The sequence below is a fragment of the Littorina saxatilis genome, linkage group LG2 (genome assembly GCF_037325665.1).
Source record: "Littorina saxatilis isolate snail1 linkage group LG2, US_GU_Lsax_2.0, whole genome shotgun sequence".
Taxonomy (NCBI): domain Eukaryota; kingdom Metazoa; phylum Mollusca; class Gastropoda; order Littorinimorpha; family Littorinidae; genus Littorina; species Littorina saxatilis.
Genome location: NC_090246.1, coordinates 53679113 through 53696544, shown reverse-complemented (window position 1 = coordinate 53696544; position 17432 = coordinate 53679113). Strand labels below are relative to the sequence as shown.

Sequence of the window (17432 nt, the reverse complement as noted above, 5' to 3'; positions counted from 1 at the left end):
TTATTTTTAAAGTTTGTTTTTTTAACTAGTGAATAAAGCAATGTTGTTTTTTTGCAGTTTTTGTGTGTGTATTTTTTCTTTTCTTTTTTTTTCTTTGCAGAGACAAAAATCAGTTACCATTACACGCCATTTCTTTTGTGACTCTGTTCTAACAAGGACAACATTGCCTTTTTTCAGTCACCTTTGGGGAACTAACCTTTTATTAGCTGTTTTTGCAAGTATGACCCTGAGTGCATGCATCTACAGATATGTGTAAACTGACTTGTGTAACCTCGGCTGCTTTTGAAACATATCCCCGCGACATGGAAAATGGCACACCAGACAAGCTGGAACCAGGTTCTGCATTTACTTCAGCTCAGGGCTCTGGAACATTTAAGCTGGTTTTGAAGCGCTGTTTTGGGGCCTTGCGTTATCTGCTGCATAATTATAGTGCTGCATTTGTATCTAAATCTTGTATTGTGTGCTGGTGAGCTTGAAAGCTTTGGTTTACCAGAGGTACTTTTTTTTTGCGAGAATGATGCTTTCCTAAATACTTAAGTTGAGGGCTATGATTTACATGAAGTAATTTTGTTGAGAGAATAGTGTTTTCCTGAATATTGTTTTATTCAGTAGATTTGAGAGAAAAGTTAAGGCATTTTAATAAATTGAGTTCAATACTTTTTGCTTGTAACCGAGCTTCCACAGAAACTGGTCATGTGTTGATGGAAACCAGTTCATCAAACCAAGAGTATCAACGGGATAATTAAGATCTGTGAAATATCAAGCTGCAATTTTACTTCACCTGTTTGCAGATACACAATGTAATATTTCAGCTCTTAGAAAGAGATACATGTACAGAAAATTGCCAGATCGTGGGAGATGCATCAGTGTGTCTGTGTAAATATGTATGTGTCTATGTGTTTGGTGAGAAAGGATCTTTTGTTTTTATTGACTCACATGCGTAGCAAAAGTGAGTCTATGTACTCACCCGAGTCGTCCGTCCGTCCGTCCGTCCGTCCGTCCGGACGTCCGTCCGTCCGGACGTCCGTCCGGAAAACTTTAACGTTGGATATTTCTTGGACACTATTCAGTCTATCAGTACCAAATTTGGCAAGATGGTGTATGATGACAAGGCCCCAAAAAACATACATAGCATCTTGACCTTGCTTCAAGGTCAAGGTCGCAGGGGCCATAAATGTTGCCTAAAAAACAGCTATTTTTCACATTTTTCCCATTTTCTCTGAAGTTTTTGAGATTGAATACCTCACCTATATATGATATATAGGGCAAAGTAAGCCCCATCTTTTGATACCAGTTTGGTTTACCTTGCTTCAAGGTCAAGGTCACAGGAGCTCTTCAAAGTTGGATTGTATACATATTTTGAAGTGACCTTGACCCTGAACTATGGAAGATAACTGTTTCAAACTTAAAAATTATGTGGGGCACATGTTATGCTTTCATCATGAGACACATTTGGTCACATATGATCAAGGTCAAGGTCACTTTGACCCTTATGAAATGTGACCAAAATAAGGTAGTGAACCACTAAAAGTGACCATATCTCATGGTAGAAAGAGCCAATAAGCACCATTGTACTTCCTATGTCTTGAATTAACAGCTGTGTGTTGCATGACCTTGGATGACCTTGACCTTGGGTCAAGGTCACATGTATTTTGGTAGGAAAAATGTGTAAAGCATGTGAGTCGTATGGGCTTTGCCCTTCTTGTTTTAAGCTTGATATATAATATTATGTCAACCATTTTTTCCAGGCTAAGGTCACTTTTTGGTTTGCAACTGGTAGTGGATTCTGTGTGAGTCGCGGTCTGGCGTTAAAGATGATGCCTCATGCTGGGTAAGAAATATATATTGTCCTTTTTTTATTGCTGTTGTGGTCGTCTTAACTGCTTCTTCACTTCGTTTTTATTTGTTAGTTTTTCAAGATGTTTCGGGTATTTCCTTTGAATTTTGGAACTTTGTCAGTTCTTCAATTTGTTTGATGTTGTTTTTTCCTGTTGTTGAGTGTTTGACCAGATGTCTTTTGTCATTGTATGTCAAGTATGCAGAAACTTGTTTCAAAAACCTTGAGTTTCATGTTTAGTATTTGTGTTCTGGTAACGTGGATATTGTTCTGTCTTTGTGCAGTAATTGTACATTTCCTGTATAGCTTGATTTTCTTTGTGTTGTGTTAAATAATTTTTGTTTGAACTAATTTTTGTAGTACTTTATGTTATGTTTGGATAGTGAATAGTACGCTTTGATGGTCAGTGTATTTTGATATGTTCATTTCTGTTCGCATGTTATGGTTTGTTCCTATGTTATGGTTGTTGTTGCTTTTGTTTTACTTATGATTTGTTAAACCTTGTTATTTTAGCGGAGGTCGTCTGAAAGCCATCGGGGATAAACTTCGCCTACCTGATGACTGTGTGATAGGGTATATTATTGGTAAGATGTTTATCTGATTGCTATGATAGATTTTTTAACTGTTTGACTCTAGTCTAAAGCTCTCAGACTTGTTCAAGATACTCACTGGTATTATAGTACAATACACACTCGTATTAAGTACAGTTGTTAGATCTGCTTTGCTAACATGCATGATGCAGTTTTCTTCTGGATTTAAAGACAGCCGTTGTGAGGCATAATACACATTTGTCACATGAAATTATGATTCTAGTACAGTAAAACCTCCCACTAACGACCTTGAAAATGTCCAGAGAAATCGGTCGTAAAAAGGAGGGGTCTTCATTGGGAGTTTAAAAGGTTTTATTTTTTTGGACAGGGGAGGCAACTGTTGTGCAGTTATCTTTTTGATTTTCTGTAGTTATGTCCCTTGGGATTTGGGTTCGTTATACCATTTTTGCTCCCATTTGAAAACAGGCAGATAACACACACACACAGACACACACGCACACACTGTGACACACACACACATAATTAAACAGAATGAGACTGCAAAATCTGTGGTGTAATACGTGTATGTAGTTATACATGTCTTAAGAGTATACAAGTTGACTCTTGTAAAACACAGGCTACAACAAGTTAAAAAAAAGTTCCAGGTAAAACGGAGTAAGTTAAAATCAACGGTTCCTTTAATTTCTTTCTATGACTTTGATTCTGTCTTCTAGCGTCAACAGTTTTCAGTTTTTTGTTGGAGTTGCCATGTTAACACACAACCTCTCAAAATGTAAAATGAAGTTGAACTAAGATAGAGCGCTTTGACACAAAACAACTCACAAACTCAAGTCAAGGGTAGTGTTTAAATTGTTTATTCAGGATTATTCATCTACACAGGTGGTGAGCACAAAATCACAGAATACGTACCCAAACAAACTAGCCAAAAAGAACGCCATGGGGTAGGCGGGCAATATTGACGCCTTCATTATTGAGTTGTTGTTCAAACTGCGCCTACCAACACCTTAATAATAATAATAATGATGCAAACTTTTATAGCGCTATTCTAGAAAAATGTCTACTCTTAGCGCTTTACAATACATACATCGACCAAGCATACTATACACGCACAGGCAAAGAAACCGACCAAACATAACCAACAAACTATACATGCACAGGCAAAGAAAGCGACCAAACATACAATACACGCACAGGCAAGATAACGACCAAACATAAACAAACATACTATGACCAAACATAACCAACATACTATACGCGCGCAGGCAAAGAGAACAATCAGCACATGTAATAATTACTGACAACTAATAATGCAGGCATACAATGACAGTCAATACACAACCTTCCACTCCCTTTATCTCCCCTCCCCTCCACCCCCCCCCCCCCCCCCCTCCACCCCCTTCCCCTACTTCAAGGGCAGTCATTCAATTGTGACAGCAAAAGGTGAGAAGAGGACAGCTGTAGGCCGTACAGCCGTAGGCCACTCGACCTGCACGCACTGCTGACCACAGACCACCACTCCTGACTCTTGATGCGTGACTAATCGCGTGCGTGTGCTGGGCAATTACGAACTTTGACACTCGCTGATAAAAAAGGTCAAAGTCGTTATTGACCCTTTGATATTAGGTCGGTCGTCTGAAAACGGAGGTCGTCGTTCTTGGGAGGTTAGTTACATAGTAAAAGGCATCCGTGCCGAGAAATTCGGTCGGCAAAAGGAGGGGGTCGTTCTTGGGAGAGGTCGTTACGGGAGGTTCCACTGTAATACCTAACAGTCACCAAATTATGGATGTGGACATTGCTAATATGATCTTAAAGTTAGTCACCCTTCAGTGTTAGCTTTTGTATGTTGGAGTAAATGCTCTTGTTTAAATTTTCTTTCTTTTTTCTTTTCTGGTTAATGTCGATTATGTTTCTTTTGTTGTTTTTCTTCTGCAATATCTTGCTTCTGCTCTTATACATCACAAGAAGTTGTATCGTCTTAGGTTCTGCTTTTGTTCATGTCAAGGCCGTTTCTTTGACCAGTCAGGGAGTTATCTTAAATTATTATTTTATAGACGGGCGCAGTGGCGTAGTGGATAAGACATCGGCCTCCTAATCGGAAGGTCTTGAGTTCAAATCCCGGCCGCGTCTGCCTGGTAGGTTAAGGGTGGAGATTTTTAGGCTCTCCCAGGTCAATTAATGTGCAGACCTGCTAGTGCCTTATGCCCCTTCGTGTGTACACGCAAGCACAAGACCAAGTGCGCACAGAAAAGATCCTGTAATGCATGTCAGAGTTCGGTGGGTTATAGAAACACAAAAATACCCAGCATGCCTCCCCCGAAATCGGCGTATGCTGCTTGAATGGCGGGGTAAAAATAGTTATACACGTAAAAAAAAATCCACTCGTGCAAAAACATGAGTGAACGTGGGAGTTTCAGCCCATGAACGAAGAAGAAGGAAGATCTTAAATTATTGGGGGAATTGATTTCTCAAAATAACATCCTGTTTATTCCAACCACTCTTTAAGTTAATAACATCTGGTACATAGATTTAATAATAGATAGATTCTGCATACTGATCAATTTTCTTTTATGTCAGCACTGAAATACACTTATTTGTAGGAAAAATTGGTACATAATTTCCAAAACAATTTGTTTTATTGAGCAGCAGGAGATCGACCCTGGGATGAAGGAATCATTATTTATTCTTTCCTATGATATATAGCAGTTCTTGTTTCATTGTAACAAAAAGATGTATGCATACAAATTAACATGTGTCATCTGAAACAGTGAAAGGCACAAGCTGCTATTTTCATTTATTGACACAGAAGACTATGTCCCGTCCTCGCCCCAACCCCCTGCTGATGTGAGCCCTTAAACATTCTCCAGCAGCTGTCACCTGAGTTAAAGGCACAGTAAGGCTCCCGTAAACCATCACAGATACTGTCAGGCTTTTACACACAGTACAAACACCCTTCCATTTGAACGCTCACCAAACAGGAACATCCTAGGTGCCCTACGTAAAGAGCGAGCAATTTTCAAAGAATTAATTTTGCGGAGAGAGTGTCAGAGACAATCGGACCGTGGTGCGTTTTGGCGGTAGACCTAACTTTTTAAAATCTAAATAATAAATTGACAGCTTCTTACACAAACATTCTTAAATCATAAAAGTATTCTTTTTTCATCAAGACAAGATCAGTACAATTCGAAGTTTTGAAAGTTTGAAAAAAGAAAAGCCCGGAAGCAGGGTCACACAAGGTCGTGGTTCTCGTAGCAGACGACGGTTTATAGGCATCGCCAGTTCCTCTGAACAGTCAAAAGCCATCGCTAGAGTTCTTGTGAACCACAGCCGTTTGTTTCGTGCATAGTCAGAGGTACTTAATAATGTGCTATTGCAGATAAGCTCACAGCGAGTCGCATTCAAATTACTAACTGACGACTACATTGTGAAAAAGGGAAACTTGATCACACGGGTTCACGATGGCTCAGGGGTAAGATAAACCACCCAAATATAAATTCTTTGAAAATTGCTCGCTCTTTACGGAGGGCACCTAGGATGTTCCCGTTTGGTGAGCGTTCAAATGGAAGGGTGTTTGTACTGTGTGTAAAAGCCTGACAGTATCTGTGGTGGTTTACGGGAGGCTTACTGTGCCTTTAATTAACCCCTTGACTTCCAGAACTATTTGAGGATATTGGTAAAAAAAAGAGTGTTTTGATTTGAGAGTGCATAAAAACTGTTAGGATAACAGTAGGGGAAAGAAACATATATGTATGTGTAGGTATATGATTGGAGATTCCAATAATACCACAAATTACTCAAAGGGGGCAGACAATGTTTTACGCAAGGGGCGGATAATCCAATTTATTCAGTTTATTAGTGAAAATATAGACAAAATGCTATTTTATGCTTGTAAATATTAAAAATATCCAGTCAAAACTAATGTAGACATTTTTATTGGCCTTTTGTCAGCATAGTTGAATGATTTTAGTTTTGAGATATGCCTTATTCATATTTTTTTTTTGCAACAGGTTAGCCATAATATGAGATTTTTGACGATATTTCTAAAAATAGGGTGTGTTGAATTGAGATTGCATAAAAAATGTTAGGACAACAGTAGAGGAAAGAAACATCTATGTATAGGATACTCACGTGGAAATGTTGGATCTTCCTGACGAGAATTATCAACTGTGTCGGTTCTTTTCCTACCTGTCCCACCCCTCCCACCCCTGCCTTGTCCCCTTCTGCCACGCCCCCTTCCACGCGACGTGGATGGTTGTACAAAATCATCATTATCACTCTCACTTTCGTCACTTTCAATTTCCCTTTCATTTTGAACAATGTCTCCCTCGCCTCCCACCACATTTTCATCTTCACTTTCATCTGCATTGCCGGGAATATCCATCAAAATACGAACAGCTTCCTCAACAGTATAGCGCCGATTCGCCATGTTAGAGAATCGAACCAAAGATGTCCAGAAAAACGCAATAAAATCCGTCAAAATCAATCAAATTCACTCAAAACAGCACCCACATGGAGGCAGACATCTTGGCTATCGAAAACGAGGCAACTGCGGACTCTCGGTTGTTTCCCCTGAGTAACAGGGCGTCCGACTGCTGTGAGGGTCTGACCGCGCTTAAATGCGCGGTCGGAAGCGAAAGGCTTAAAGGTGCTTTCCTTCTTGTGTCAGTGATCACGTTTACCTCAACAGATATGTTCAGGCTTTTGCATGAGATAAGAGCGTCCTTCTTCTTGGACACATGCCCAAAAAATCAAGACTTGCTGCTTTCGGTTGTTGTTGAATCGATGCCGGCTGTGGCACAAGGGAAGTAATCAAGATCATACATCGCCTGAAGAATTTGAGATCGTTGATTAGCTAGTGACGGTTTGTAAATTATTTGTGACCGGAAATGGCTCTTCCTTATCAGACAAATGTATCTCTCTAATTGGTTCTTCATTGCTGTATACCCCTCTAGGCCAAAATAACAATTGACCCGTGCCATCATGAAAGCTTTTGCGGAACCGCAACATTTATTTATGTCATAAGTGGTACCTATATCAATCTGCTGAATTTGTTCAGCAAACAATTCTCACTTTGCACAGAAAGCAGCTACGCTAATGATTTTTGGTATGTGTCCAAGTGGAAGGGGGCTCTTTTTCCATGTGAAAGCCTGAACAGATCTGTGTCACTGGACATGATCAGGAAAAGGATGACCGTACCTTTAAAAACAAACAGTCTCAGATAACAAGTGTGCATGGTTGCTCAAATACTTGTCTAAAATTGCATTGATCATCAAAATGTTTTTGCCGCGCAATGGGTTTTGAATGATTAGTATTGAAAAATTGGGCTTCTTCGTTTCATCAGTTACAAGTCTGTACTTAGTTTGGTGTTAGGCAGGACTGTTTTTTCCCCTGATGCCACTTAATTCAAACCTTGAATATTTATGGGTTCCAGTAACATCAATGTTGACAATGAATGCCTTTGTAAACAAAAAAAATATTGTTGCCAAAATGCTATGAACTAACTTCATTTTAAAAGCATTCATGCTTGTGGCACTACATTGTACTACGGGAGTACATGTGTTAACTAACTTAGCGGGCAAGTCAGTGTAACGTTACTAATAACTAACTTTATTTTTCTAGCGTTAATGATTTCTAAAACACAGTATACTTCATTTCACAAAAGCAAAATTGTTCAAATTAAAGTCATATATCTTCTTTGCAGTCACACTTTGTCTTGCTGATGGGCTTTGGATGAGCTGTTACTCAAGATAATAGGTTCAGCAAAAAATGGCCATACTGCAGAGAGAGACTGTTGGTTTTTTGGAATGTGTCCAAGTGGAGGGATGCTCTTATCACAAACAAGAGCCTGGACAGAGTTATGGTGGTGAACATGATGAATGACACAAGAATGGTTCCTTTAGGGGGGGGGGGGGGGGAGGGGGGGAGGGGGGGGGGTGAGAGAGAGAATCGTGGTTATGATAACTCAACCGAGCCAATTTTATGCTGCCCACCCCAAAACTTTTTTCCACGTAACAACAAAAGCAAAACACCTCCCCCCCCTAACCCATGTTTTTTTGTACATGTCACTGTAAGTGTAACCACATCTTGTAAGCTTTTTTTTGTGTGTAGTGCCTCACTGAAGAGGTGTTGTGAAAGATGTGAGGGTTTTTTGCAGAGCATCTGCTGAAAACGCAACTAACTGTGATAGAGGGCTTCAGGTCCCACCTGGAGGCCCTGTGGCTCATCAAATCTACTCAACTGAAGAAACAGGTGAGTATTGTTAGAATTAGAGTGATCACAAAAAAACATTTTTGTATCTGGTACAGGGCGGGTCCCTGGCTCGGTTGACAGTGTGCTGCGTCTCTGATCGCATAGGTTCAAATCCAGGGACATGGATTTTTCTGTGTTTTTGAGAGTAGACATTCAGTACAGATTCAAAGCAGATGGAATTTCACCACCCTCTTTAGCAAATGCATTCAGAAAGAGTGAAAAAAGACTGATGCACACGTTAAAGATCCCTATATAGTTTCCAGTGAAAGTCAAGGGACTTAAAAATATGCAGATACCCAGCACACACACTCTCAATATTGGCATGTTGCTCACACGGCAGTATAAAAAAATGTAAACAAGAACGAATCTGGTATTTCTTTAAAGACTTTGAATTCTGACTGGCATTCGTTCCCTAATGATTGTTGGCCTGAAAAAAACTGTATTTTCGAAAATTTGACACCAGAATTGTGGTGTCCTTGTCTTGGTGAGTGAAGATCTTTTGTTTTTGTTTTATTGATTTTTTTGTCTCACCAATGATCATTTTGTTTTGGGGAATGAAATAAAGAAAAAGACCACTTTTTTACGGTAAATCTCAGGACGCTATATTAGGTGACCAGCTTGCTTTCAAGGTTGACAAGCAGGTGACTGTTTGTTCCAGATTACTCTGAGCTACTCCAAGTATGGGGACAAGGAGAATGTGGTCAATGTTGCAGGATTTTCCCATGAAGAAGATCCTACACGGTAGGCGTTGTGTTTTTTGTGTCTGTGCATGTGATCATGCATGCGTGGGTGTCACTGTGTGTGTGTGTGTGTGTGTGTGTGTGTGTGTGCGTGCGATCATGCATGCGTGTGTGTGTGTGTGCAAGTGTTTTAATGAATGACAAATGTTATACACTATTGTGATTTTCTAAATGAAAGCAGTTCTCATCTCTAGGAGTTAAACGTCAAAATGAAAATGTCTCTTGACTAGCTATGTATGTAATGGTACAGTGGAACCTGCTTATAACAACCACCCAAGGGACCAACCAAAAGTGGTCTTTATAGACAGGTGGTCGTTATGGAAAGGTGAATTATAGAGAGAAACAACCCGTCGGGGGGGGGGGGGGGGGGGGGGGGGGGTCCTTCAGGATGGTTGTTTTGGATAGGTGGTCGTTGTCAAGAGGCGGTTGCTAGGGAAGGCTGAACTGTAGTACTGGTAACAGGTACGGGCATATAGCCCAGGCCTCGCAACCCCCTCATTGTCTCATTTGTAAAGTTAAGGTCTGTTTTGCATGCTAATTTTACATTCTGTTTGTCCAAATCTGTAAGTAATTCTATATAATTTGTGTTTATGACCAGGAGAACTAATAGTATTGTTGCTTTTTGCCTCTTTCAGCATGAAGTCGGTCCACTGCCACCTGTTTTCAACGTTCAGGGAGTGTAAAAAAATACAGCACGCGTGATGTCAACCGCGTCCATTCCCCTCTTATAATCAAAGCTTCAGTTTGGCAGACAGGGTGTTCTGCACGCGTCACCATGGAGCATTGCGTGCAACAGAAAATGTTCTTCCATCGACTCAATATTGTTATTGATTCATTATTCTTGTCCGTCCATCCATCCAGTTATTTGTTCCTCTTGTTTGGGGGTCAGGTTTAAATGGCAGAGTTTGCTGTGATTGCCTCCTCTTCAGAAATAGTGGTCTGTTATGTGTTTTAAGTAGTACTTCACAAAACCTCTGTGGCTTTGTTTGCTAGAACATGAGCGAACATGAACAAATGCCAAACAGAGAATGTTGGACTGATTTTGAACATTTGTGGATTCTCTCACCGATACTGCATTTGTTTGTAAAAGAAACCCTGACTGTTAGGAGCGCTAGTTAGTGCATGTGTTTTTTCTGCAGAACACATGCATTTCTGTATCGAAAAATCTCAGTTCAGGTTATGACTTCCTGTCAATTGGTGATGTCAAATTGGAAACAAAATATACAGAAGATCGCATTCAGTGACTTAGAATGTGAAGAATGAAAACATTGATCTTTTTGCAGCAGACACTACGTGAATGAGAGTGCGTAGACAGCAGTAACAAAGCGCGTATTACTATTAGACCGTTATATAGTCCCAAGAGACGATAACCGCAGCAAACTCTTCCATTGTGATTTGCAAATCCAGGTAATGTTACTGCTGTTCTCATAACATACCGTCATCTTCATTTATGCATTCATTTGTCGTTTTTGAATGATTAAGACATCATACTTTAAGTGCATTCTTTAATATGTGGTGTCTTCCGATCTCACAACTGTCTTTTGTTGGTGTTTTCAGCTCTTCATCATCTGTTTTCTTTCATCATAACTCACCTCGTCTCATTTCATTAAGCAAATGATCCAAACTTTAATTACCATTCCTTTTTTGTATGACATTATATACACATATATTGTTAATGTGAAAGCAGATATCATGGCATAAACGTGTTGGCAGCAATACAATAACTTGATTTTTTTTTTGTCGCAAAAGTGTAGTTGCCATATTTGTTCAAAGAAAACTGCCATTCCTCATTGATACATTCTTGAAACAAGGACTGTTTTGTCAAGGTTTAGGTGGGCACTTTTTTGGTTGCCCATACGTTTTCTCTCTTCTAGGTCAAAGTTGATTTGCAAGTGTGTGAGTGAGAGAGTGCATGGATGGTTGAACAATTTTACTGAGAAATCATGACTTGGGGAAAATATACTTAATTATCAAGAGCCAAAAACAAATGTCACCAGTGGGACCTTTTGGGAAAGTGCACTTTACCACACAGAGCCAAAAAGATTTTGCAATAAGGTTTCTACATGTATTTCAGCAGCAAGATTTTCGAGTGCTCGGAATGACATGATCAAAATGATGAGATTCAGTTAAAGCTGACCCTCCAGAAGGTTGCATCTTATATAAGAACAAAATAAAGTTCTTGAATAAATCAATAAAGGACCACTATGATCATAAGATCATGTCTTTGTCTGAACAAAATTGAATAATTATCCTTTTCAAACCAATTATGGACAGGACACTGATTATTGACAAAAAAGTTCATGTCTTTGTCTAAAGAAAATTGAATAATTATTCTTTTGAAAACAATTATGGAACACTGTGATCATTGATACTTTTTGAGGGGTTGTCTACTAAAAGTGTTCTTTCTATTTGCGGTTGCTTATATAGACCTGTTTACCCTTACGATTTTGGCGTAATTTATTACGATTTTCTGCAAAAAAATACGCCATTCCGCTATCCGTGTCAAGACTACAATTTTCATAAAATAAAAAAATTTAAAAAAAATTAAAAAATAAAAAATATTTTTTATTAATTCACATGTTTGGCATTGTTTTTTTCAATGGCAAAATGGGGTGAAAAAGCACAGGACTGACCAGAGATGATGTCTGTCTGATGAGACGCTGGAGAGCCTTCTAGTGGTGAAATCTCGCCCTCACTAATTCGGCAAGCGCAAGTACAGTAGAGAAGCGCTTGACACACTGAAAAAGGCCAACTACCAGCAAAAGAAAAAGAATCAGTGATGCATGTGCTTTTGATGTGATCTTCTTTGAAATTATGATGACTACAAAAACTGACTGATGTGTTTTGTTTGTGAATGATGGATCATATGTGCATGATTGCGTTTCACAGACACAGTTGTCATGTGCGTTGTAATTGGCGACGAATGCTGGATGATTACTATTTTTGTGCCAGGATTGCTATTTTTGGGGCTGAGCATTACTCCAAAACACTTATGGGGGTAAACAGGTCTACTTATACGCTTTGTTATACTGTTGTTTCTTTTTATGTGTCTTGACCTAGACTGTGGACAAAAATTAAAAAGAGAATAAAAGTGCCTTAATTTTTGCTGCTGGCTATCATATGGCAGACATTGTTTACTGGATTGAACTTTGATGCTTTTCTTGAGCCTATTAATGCAGAATGTAAATCTTTTTAATCCTTTTTATTCCCTCCCTGCGACCTAGGCCAAACATCTTTACTGCACCGTAAAGCAGAAGAGTGTCCGCATTTAAGAAGTATACATTTTCAAGTTTTAATACCTTCATGTTTTCTTCTATAGAAAAAAACTCTTTTTGACTCACATGCGAAGCAAAAGTGAGTCTCTGTACTCACCCGAGTCGTCCGTCCGTCCGTCCCCCTCGTCCGTCCGTCCGGAAAACTTTAACGTTGGATATTTCTTGGACACTATTCAGTCTATCATGACCAAATTTGGCAAGATGGTGTATGATGACAAGGCCCCAAAAAACATACATAGCATCTTGACCTTGCTTCAAGGTCAAGGTCGCAGGGGCCATAAATGTTGTCTAAAAAACAGCTATTTTTCACATTTTTCCCATTTTGTCTGAAGTTTTTGAGATTTAATACCTCACCTATATATGATATATAGGGCAAAGTAAGCCCCATCTTTTGATACCAGTTTGGTTTACCTTGCTTCAAGGTCAAGGTCACAGGAGCTCTTCAAAGTTGGATTGTATACATATTTTGAAGTGACCTTGACCCTGAACTATGGAAGATAACTGTTTCAAACTTAAAAATTATGTGGGGCACATGTTATGCTTTCATCATGAGACACATTTGGTCACATATGATCAAGGTCAAGGTCACTTTGACCCTTATGAAATGTGACCAAAATAAGGTAGTGAACCACTAAAAGTGACCATATCTCATGGTAGAAAGAGCCAATGAGCACCATTGTACTTCCTATGTCTTGAATTAACAGCTTTGTGTTGGATGACCTTGACCTTGGGTCAAAGGTCACATGTATTTTGGTAGGAAAAATGTGTAAAGCAGTTCTTAGTGTATGATGTCATTGCTAGGTTTAGCTGAAGGTCAAGGTCATGTAAAGGTCAAGGTCAAGCATGTGAGTCGTATGGGCTTTGCCCTTCTTGTTTTATTTGGTTGAAATGACTTTCTTTTTTTGGTTTGAATTTGCTTACTTTGAAGTACATGTACTACAGAAATAGATTTGTCGGGTTACTCTTGTAATTTTGTTTCAATTCTTTAGTCATGATTTCCATTAAGACATTGTACAGTGGAAATATCTTGGCAAATGTATTCAGTGCATGTTTTAGTAGATGTCTGACGCATGGTATGTATTTGGAGTCCTGCAGCAACTATCCTTAAAGGTACCGTCCTCCCCATGGACACAATCATGTTCACCACCACAGATTTGTCCTGGATTTTGCATGGAACAACAGCATCTGTTCACTTGGACACATACCATAAATCACTAGCATGGATATGGATTAATTTTGCAAATTTACATAGGTGTCCCTTACAAAATTGACTATACCCAATATTGACGGACTGTGTGATGATATCTTCTGCTATGGTCTGTTGAGACAGTGATATCAAAATCGAGACCGGAGGTCAAGATTTTGATATCACTGTCGAAACAGACCAATAGCAGAAGATATCATCACACAGTCAGTCAATGTTAGATATATTGCTAATTCTCTGGACATTTTGTATTTACTGTAAAGAAATGACAAAAGTATTTGTCTTAGTTTTGGCTGTTCCATATCCCTCCCTCTGATTATTATTTCTTTTTGTTCACTCTTTTCTTGTACTTTTCAGTATTTTAAAATGTCTTTCCTTTCAAAAAGTCTTTAGTCACTTGCTGAACTAAATTCTGGGATAATTACATTTTCATATATATGTGACCCTCCACCACGGAATGAGTCGCATGTCACCTTTGCATGATTTTCATATTTTTACATTTTCCTAAAGAGTTTTTTTTTGGCTCTATCCAGTGGTGAAACCCGTTTTAGAAACGAGCGAAAACTGTTTTGAGTTATAAGCCTGTGACTAAGGTAACCCTCACACTGTTACCAGACACTCCCCGGACTTATATTAAGCCTAGCGCAGAACCGCGCGAGGTGACATGCGACTCATTTCGTGGTGGAGGGTCACATATTTGTTTGTTTTTAAATTTAGGTGTTTTTGTTTTTGAAGTGGGGAAGCAATAAAGAGGTCGTCGATATCAAAACTGATATCGATGGAAATGTCGTCGATATCACTTTTGCACTGAGCTCAGTTTTGCCCAATTGACCAATGGAAATCCACGTAACATATGAAATAGCAATATAACAAAATATTCCCGCTCTGCAAAGGGGGCAGCCAGGCTCTTGAATTTTGGTGTGTTTTTAGTTGAAGGATGCTGTAATACTGTGCAGATTGGGAACATGATCGCTTGCATGAGAAAGAGGGTACCTCTAAGCTATACTACTCTTTGGCATTTTGTTGTTATAATGTGTAACCTATGTATACACCTACCCCCCGCGGGTTAGGGGGAAGAATTTACCCGATGCTCCCCAGCATGTCGTAAGAGGAGACTAACGGATTCTGTTTCTCTTTTTACCCTTGTTAAGTGTTTCTCGTATAGAATATAGTCAATTTTTGTAAAGATTTTAGTCAAGCAGTATGTAAGAAATGTTAAGTCCTTTGTACTGGAAACTTGCATTCTCCCAGTAAGGTAATACATTGTACTACGTTGCAAGCCCCTGGAGCAAATGTTTGATTAGTGCTTTTGTGAACAAGAAACAATTGACAAGTGGCTCTATCCCATCTCCCCCCTTTCCCCGTCGCGATATAACCTTCGTGGTTGAAAACGACGTTTAACACCAAATAAAGAAAGAAAGATGTATACACCTGATTAAGTAACTACAGGTAAATCAGCATTTGATTTGTACAGTACTGTTTTGTTACTTATTTGTTCAGATTTATTATTCATTCAGAGTTATTGTATTTTTGTTGTCTGAAATATGTTTGAAATAGTATTACAACAAAGGGGTATGATATGACATGATAAATGAGGTTATTCCTGTTGTCTAATGATCAAAGTTTTGCTTTGTTTGCATTGAAATCAAGCAAGTATTACATACTTTATCTTTTTGAAGCCTCAAAATCAGATATACTTTTTTTTCCATGATATTAAAACAATGGTACCAACAAGATAATTGTCGATAACATGTTGATTTTGTAATGTTTTTGCCCATGATTTGTACTTACAACATGTCATTCTGAATTACAGTTTCTTTGTATTTTATTTTCAAAAAGAGGATGAACAAAGAATCAAGCCGTAAAGTTTTTATTACAGGAGAAAAAACCATGATGGAAATGAACAAATGTTGTAGAGAAACAGACTGACCACACCACACACACAGGCACGCACATATGCACTAATATACAATATGGGGGTGAGCTGCAAGAATGTTCAGGCTCCTTGTTCTGAATAAGGAATGTCACAGGCTTAAACATTTGGGAAGGAGATATATTGCCAAATACACAAAATTCCTTTGGTGCTGCATCCGTACCTGTACCAGCGCTTCAACAAAGTATTTCCCTCTGGCAAATTTGAACTTTTTGACAAAATATACAAGCTACAGGTGCTGTTTTTTGTTGGAGAAGTATATAGAAGCAAACTGATTTCATTAGAGTGTATAAATGTATGGTGACTGAACTGCATGTTTGCTCATAGTTGGATGTGCTGGTTTGGCATATTGTGTCTTCCATAGTTTCATGGTGTCACGACTCAGCTCATCAGTGCATTTCAGTTTTGACAGGTTGACTAAGACTCTTATACGGGTGTAAATGTTGCTTACTTGAGATTTTTACCTGTTGATGATTTCAAAAGTCCCAAAATGTTACAGATGTTTATCTTTCTTTGGTACAGGCTACCTGGTTGTAGTCGTTTTGTTTATTTTGTGCAAATCATGAGTTTTGGGGCAGTCGTTTTTTTGTGTGTGTATGTTTTTGTGTCTGGACACAAAGAAGACTTGCATAGTGATTCTCCATTCCGCATCAAACTACATTAATGTGAAAACATGTTGAGAGAGAGAGAGACAGACAGACAGACAGAGAGAGAGAGAGAGAGAAACGGTGAGTGTGCATGTGCAAGGGGACTTACTATCATTCATGATCATCTTTTCATAGTGCATTAGAAAAAACAAGTGCAGCGGACCAAGATTTTTATCTTTCTCTTGATTTTTCAAGGCTTTTTCTTTTCTTTTACACATATGTATATTTGGGATACTGTATTCTGCATGCATTTGGTTGTATCTTGACCTTGTAATGGCGCTTTTTTTCTTCACTTGGACGAGCTTTGTTTAAGAGCAAAATTAGTTTTCTTTTCCAAGGTAAGGATAGAAATGGGCAGAAAAAAATATTTTGTTGGCTGATCAAACTGCTGATTTGCACAGCTCCATACTAAGGGGTGGAGATGGGTGGCAGATTTGTTTTAAATTTTTTTGTTTTCTTCTTCTGTATTCCTTTCTCCCATATACAGGACTGGGTGGCCGAGTGGTAACGCACTTGCGCTCGGAAGCGAGAGGTTGCGAGTTCGACCCTGGGTCAGGGCGTTAGCAATTTGGGTGGTGAGTTCAAGTGCTAGTCTTTCGGATGAGACGAAAAACTGAGGTCCCTTCGTGTACACTACATTGGGGTGTGCACGTTAAAGATCCCACGATTGACAAAAGGGTCTTTCCTGGCAAAATTGTATAGGCATAGATAAAAAAAAAATTCCACCAAAATACCCGTGTGACTTGGAATAATAGGCCGTGAAAAGTAGGATATGCGCCGAAATGGCTGCAATCTGCTGGTCGATGTGAATGCGTGATGTATTGTGTAAAAAATTCCATCTCACACGGCATAAATAGATCCCTGCGCCTTGAGTCCGAGTCTGGAGATACGCGCGCGATATAAGACTTCATATATAATAATTAACCATCACATTCCTGTCCAGGCTTTAACACAGGATAAGAGCATCTTTCAACTTGAGGCCTCATACTGAAAATTTAC

At 39.0% G+C, this 17432-nt stretch overlaps 1 protein-coding gene across 1 annotated transcript in view; it reads left to right on the top strand.

The window, feature by feature from the left end:
• The window catches only part of LOC138959265 (fringe glycosyltransferase-like), a 30103-nt gene extending 13232 nt beyond the window's left edge, over positions 1–16871 (top strand). The window contains exons 6-10 of the mRNA XM_070330666.1: positions 1749–1831; positions 2351–2421; positions 8540–8634; positions 9293–9375; positions 10010–16871. Of these exons, the coding sequence (XP_070186767.1) occupies positions 1749–1831; positions 2351–2421; positions 8540–8634; positions 9293–9375; positions 10010–10076 (399 nt within the window). The 3' untranslated portion in view covers positions 10077–16871. The remainder of the gene's footprint in view (positions 1–1748; positions 1832–2350; positions 2422–8539; positions 8635–9292; positions 9376–10009) is intronic.
• Positions 16872–17432: the final 561 nt, after the last annotated feature.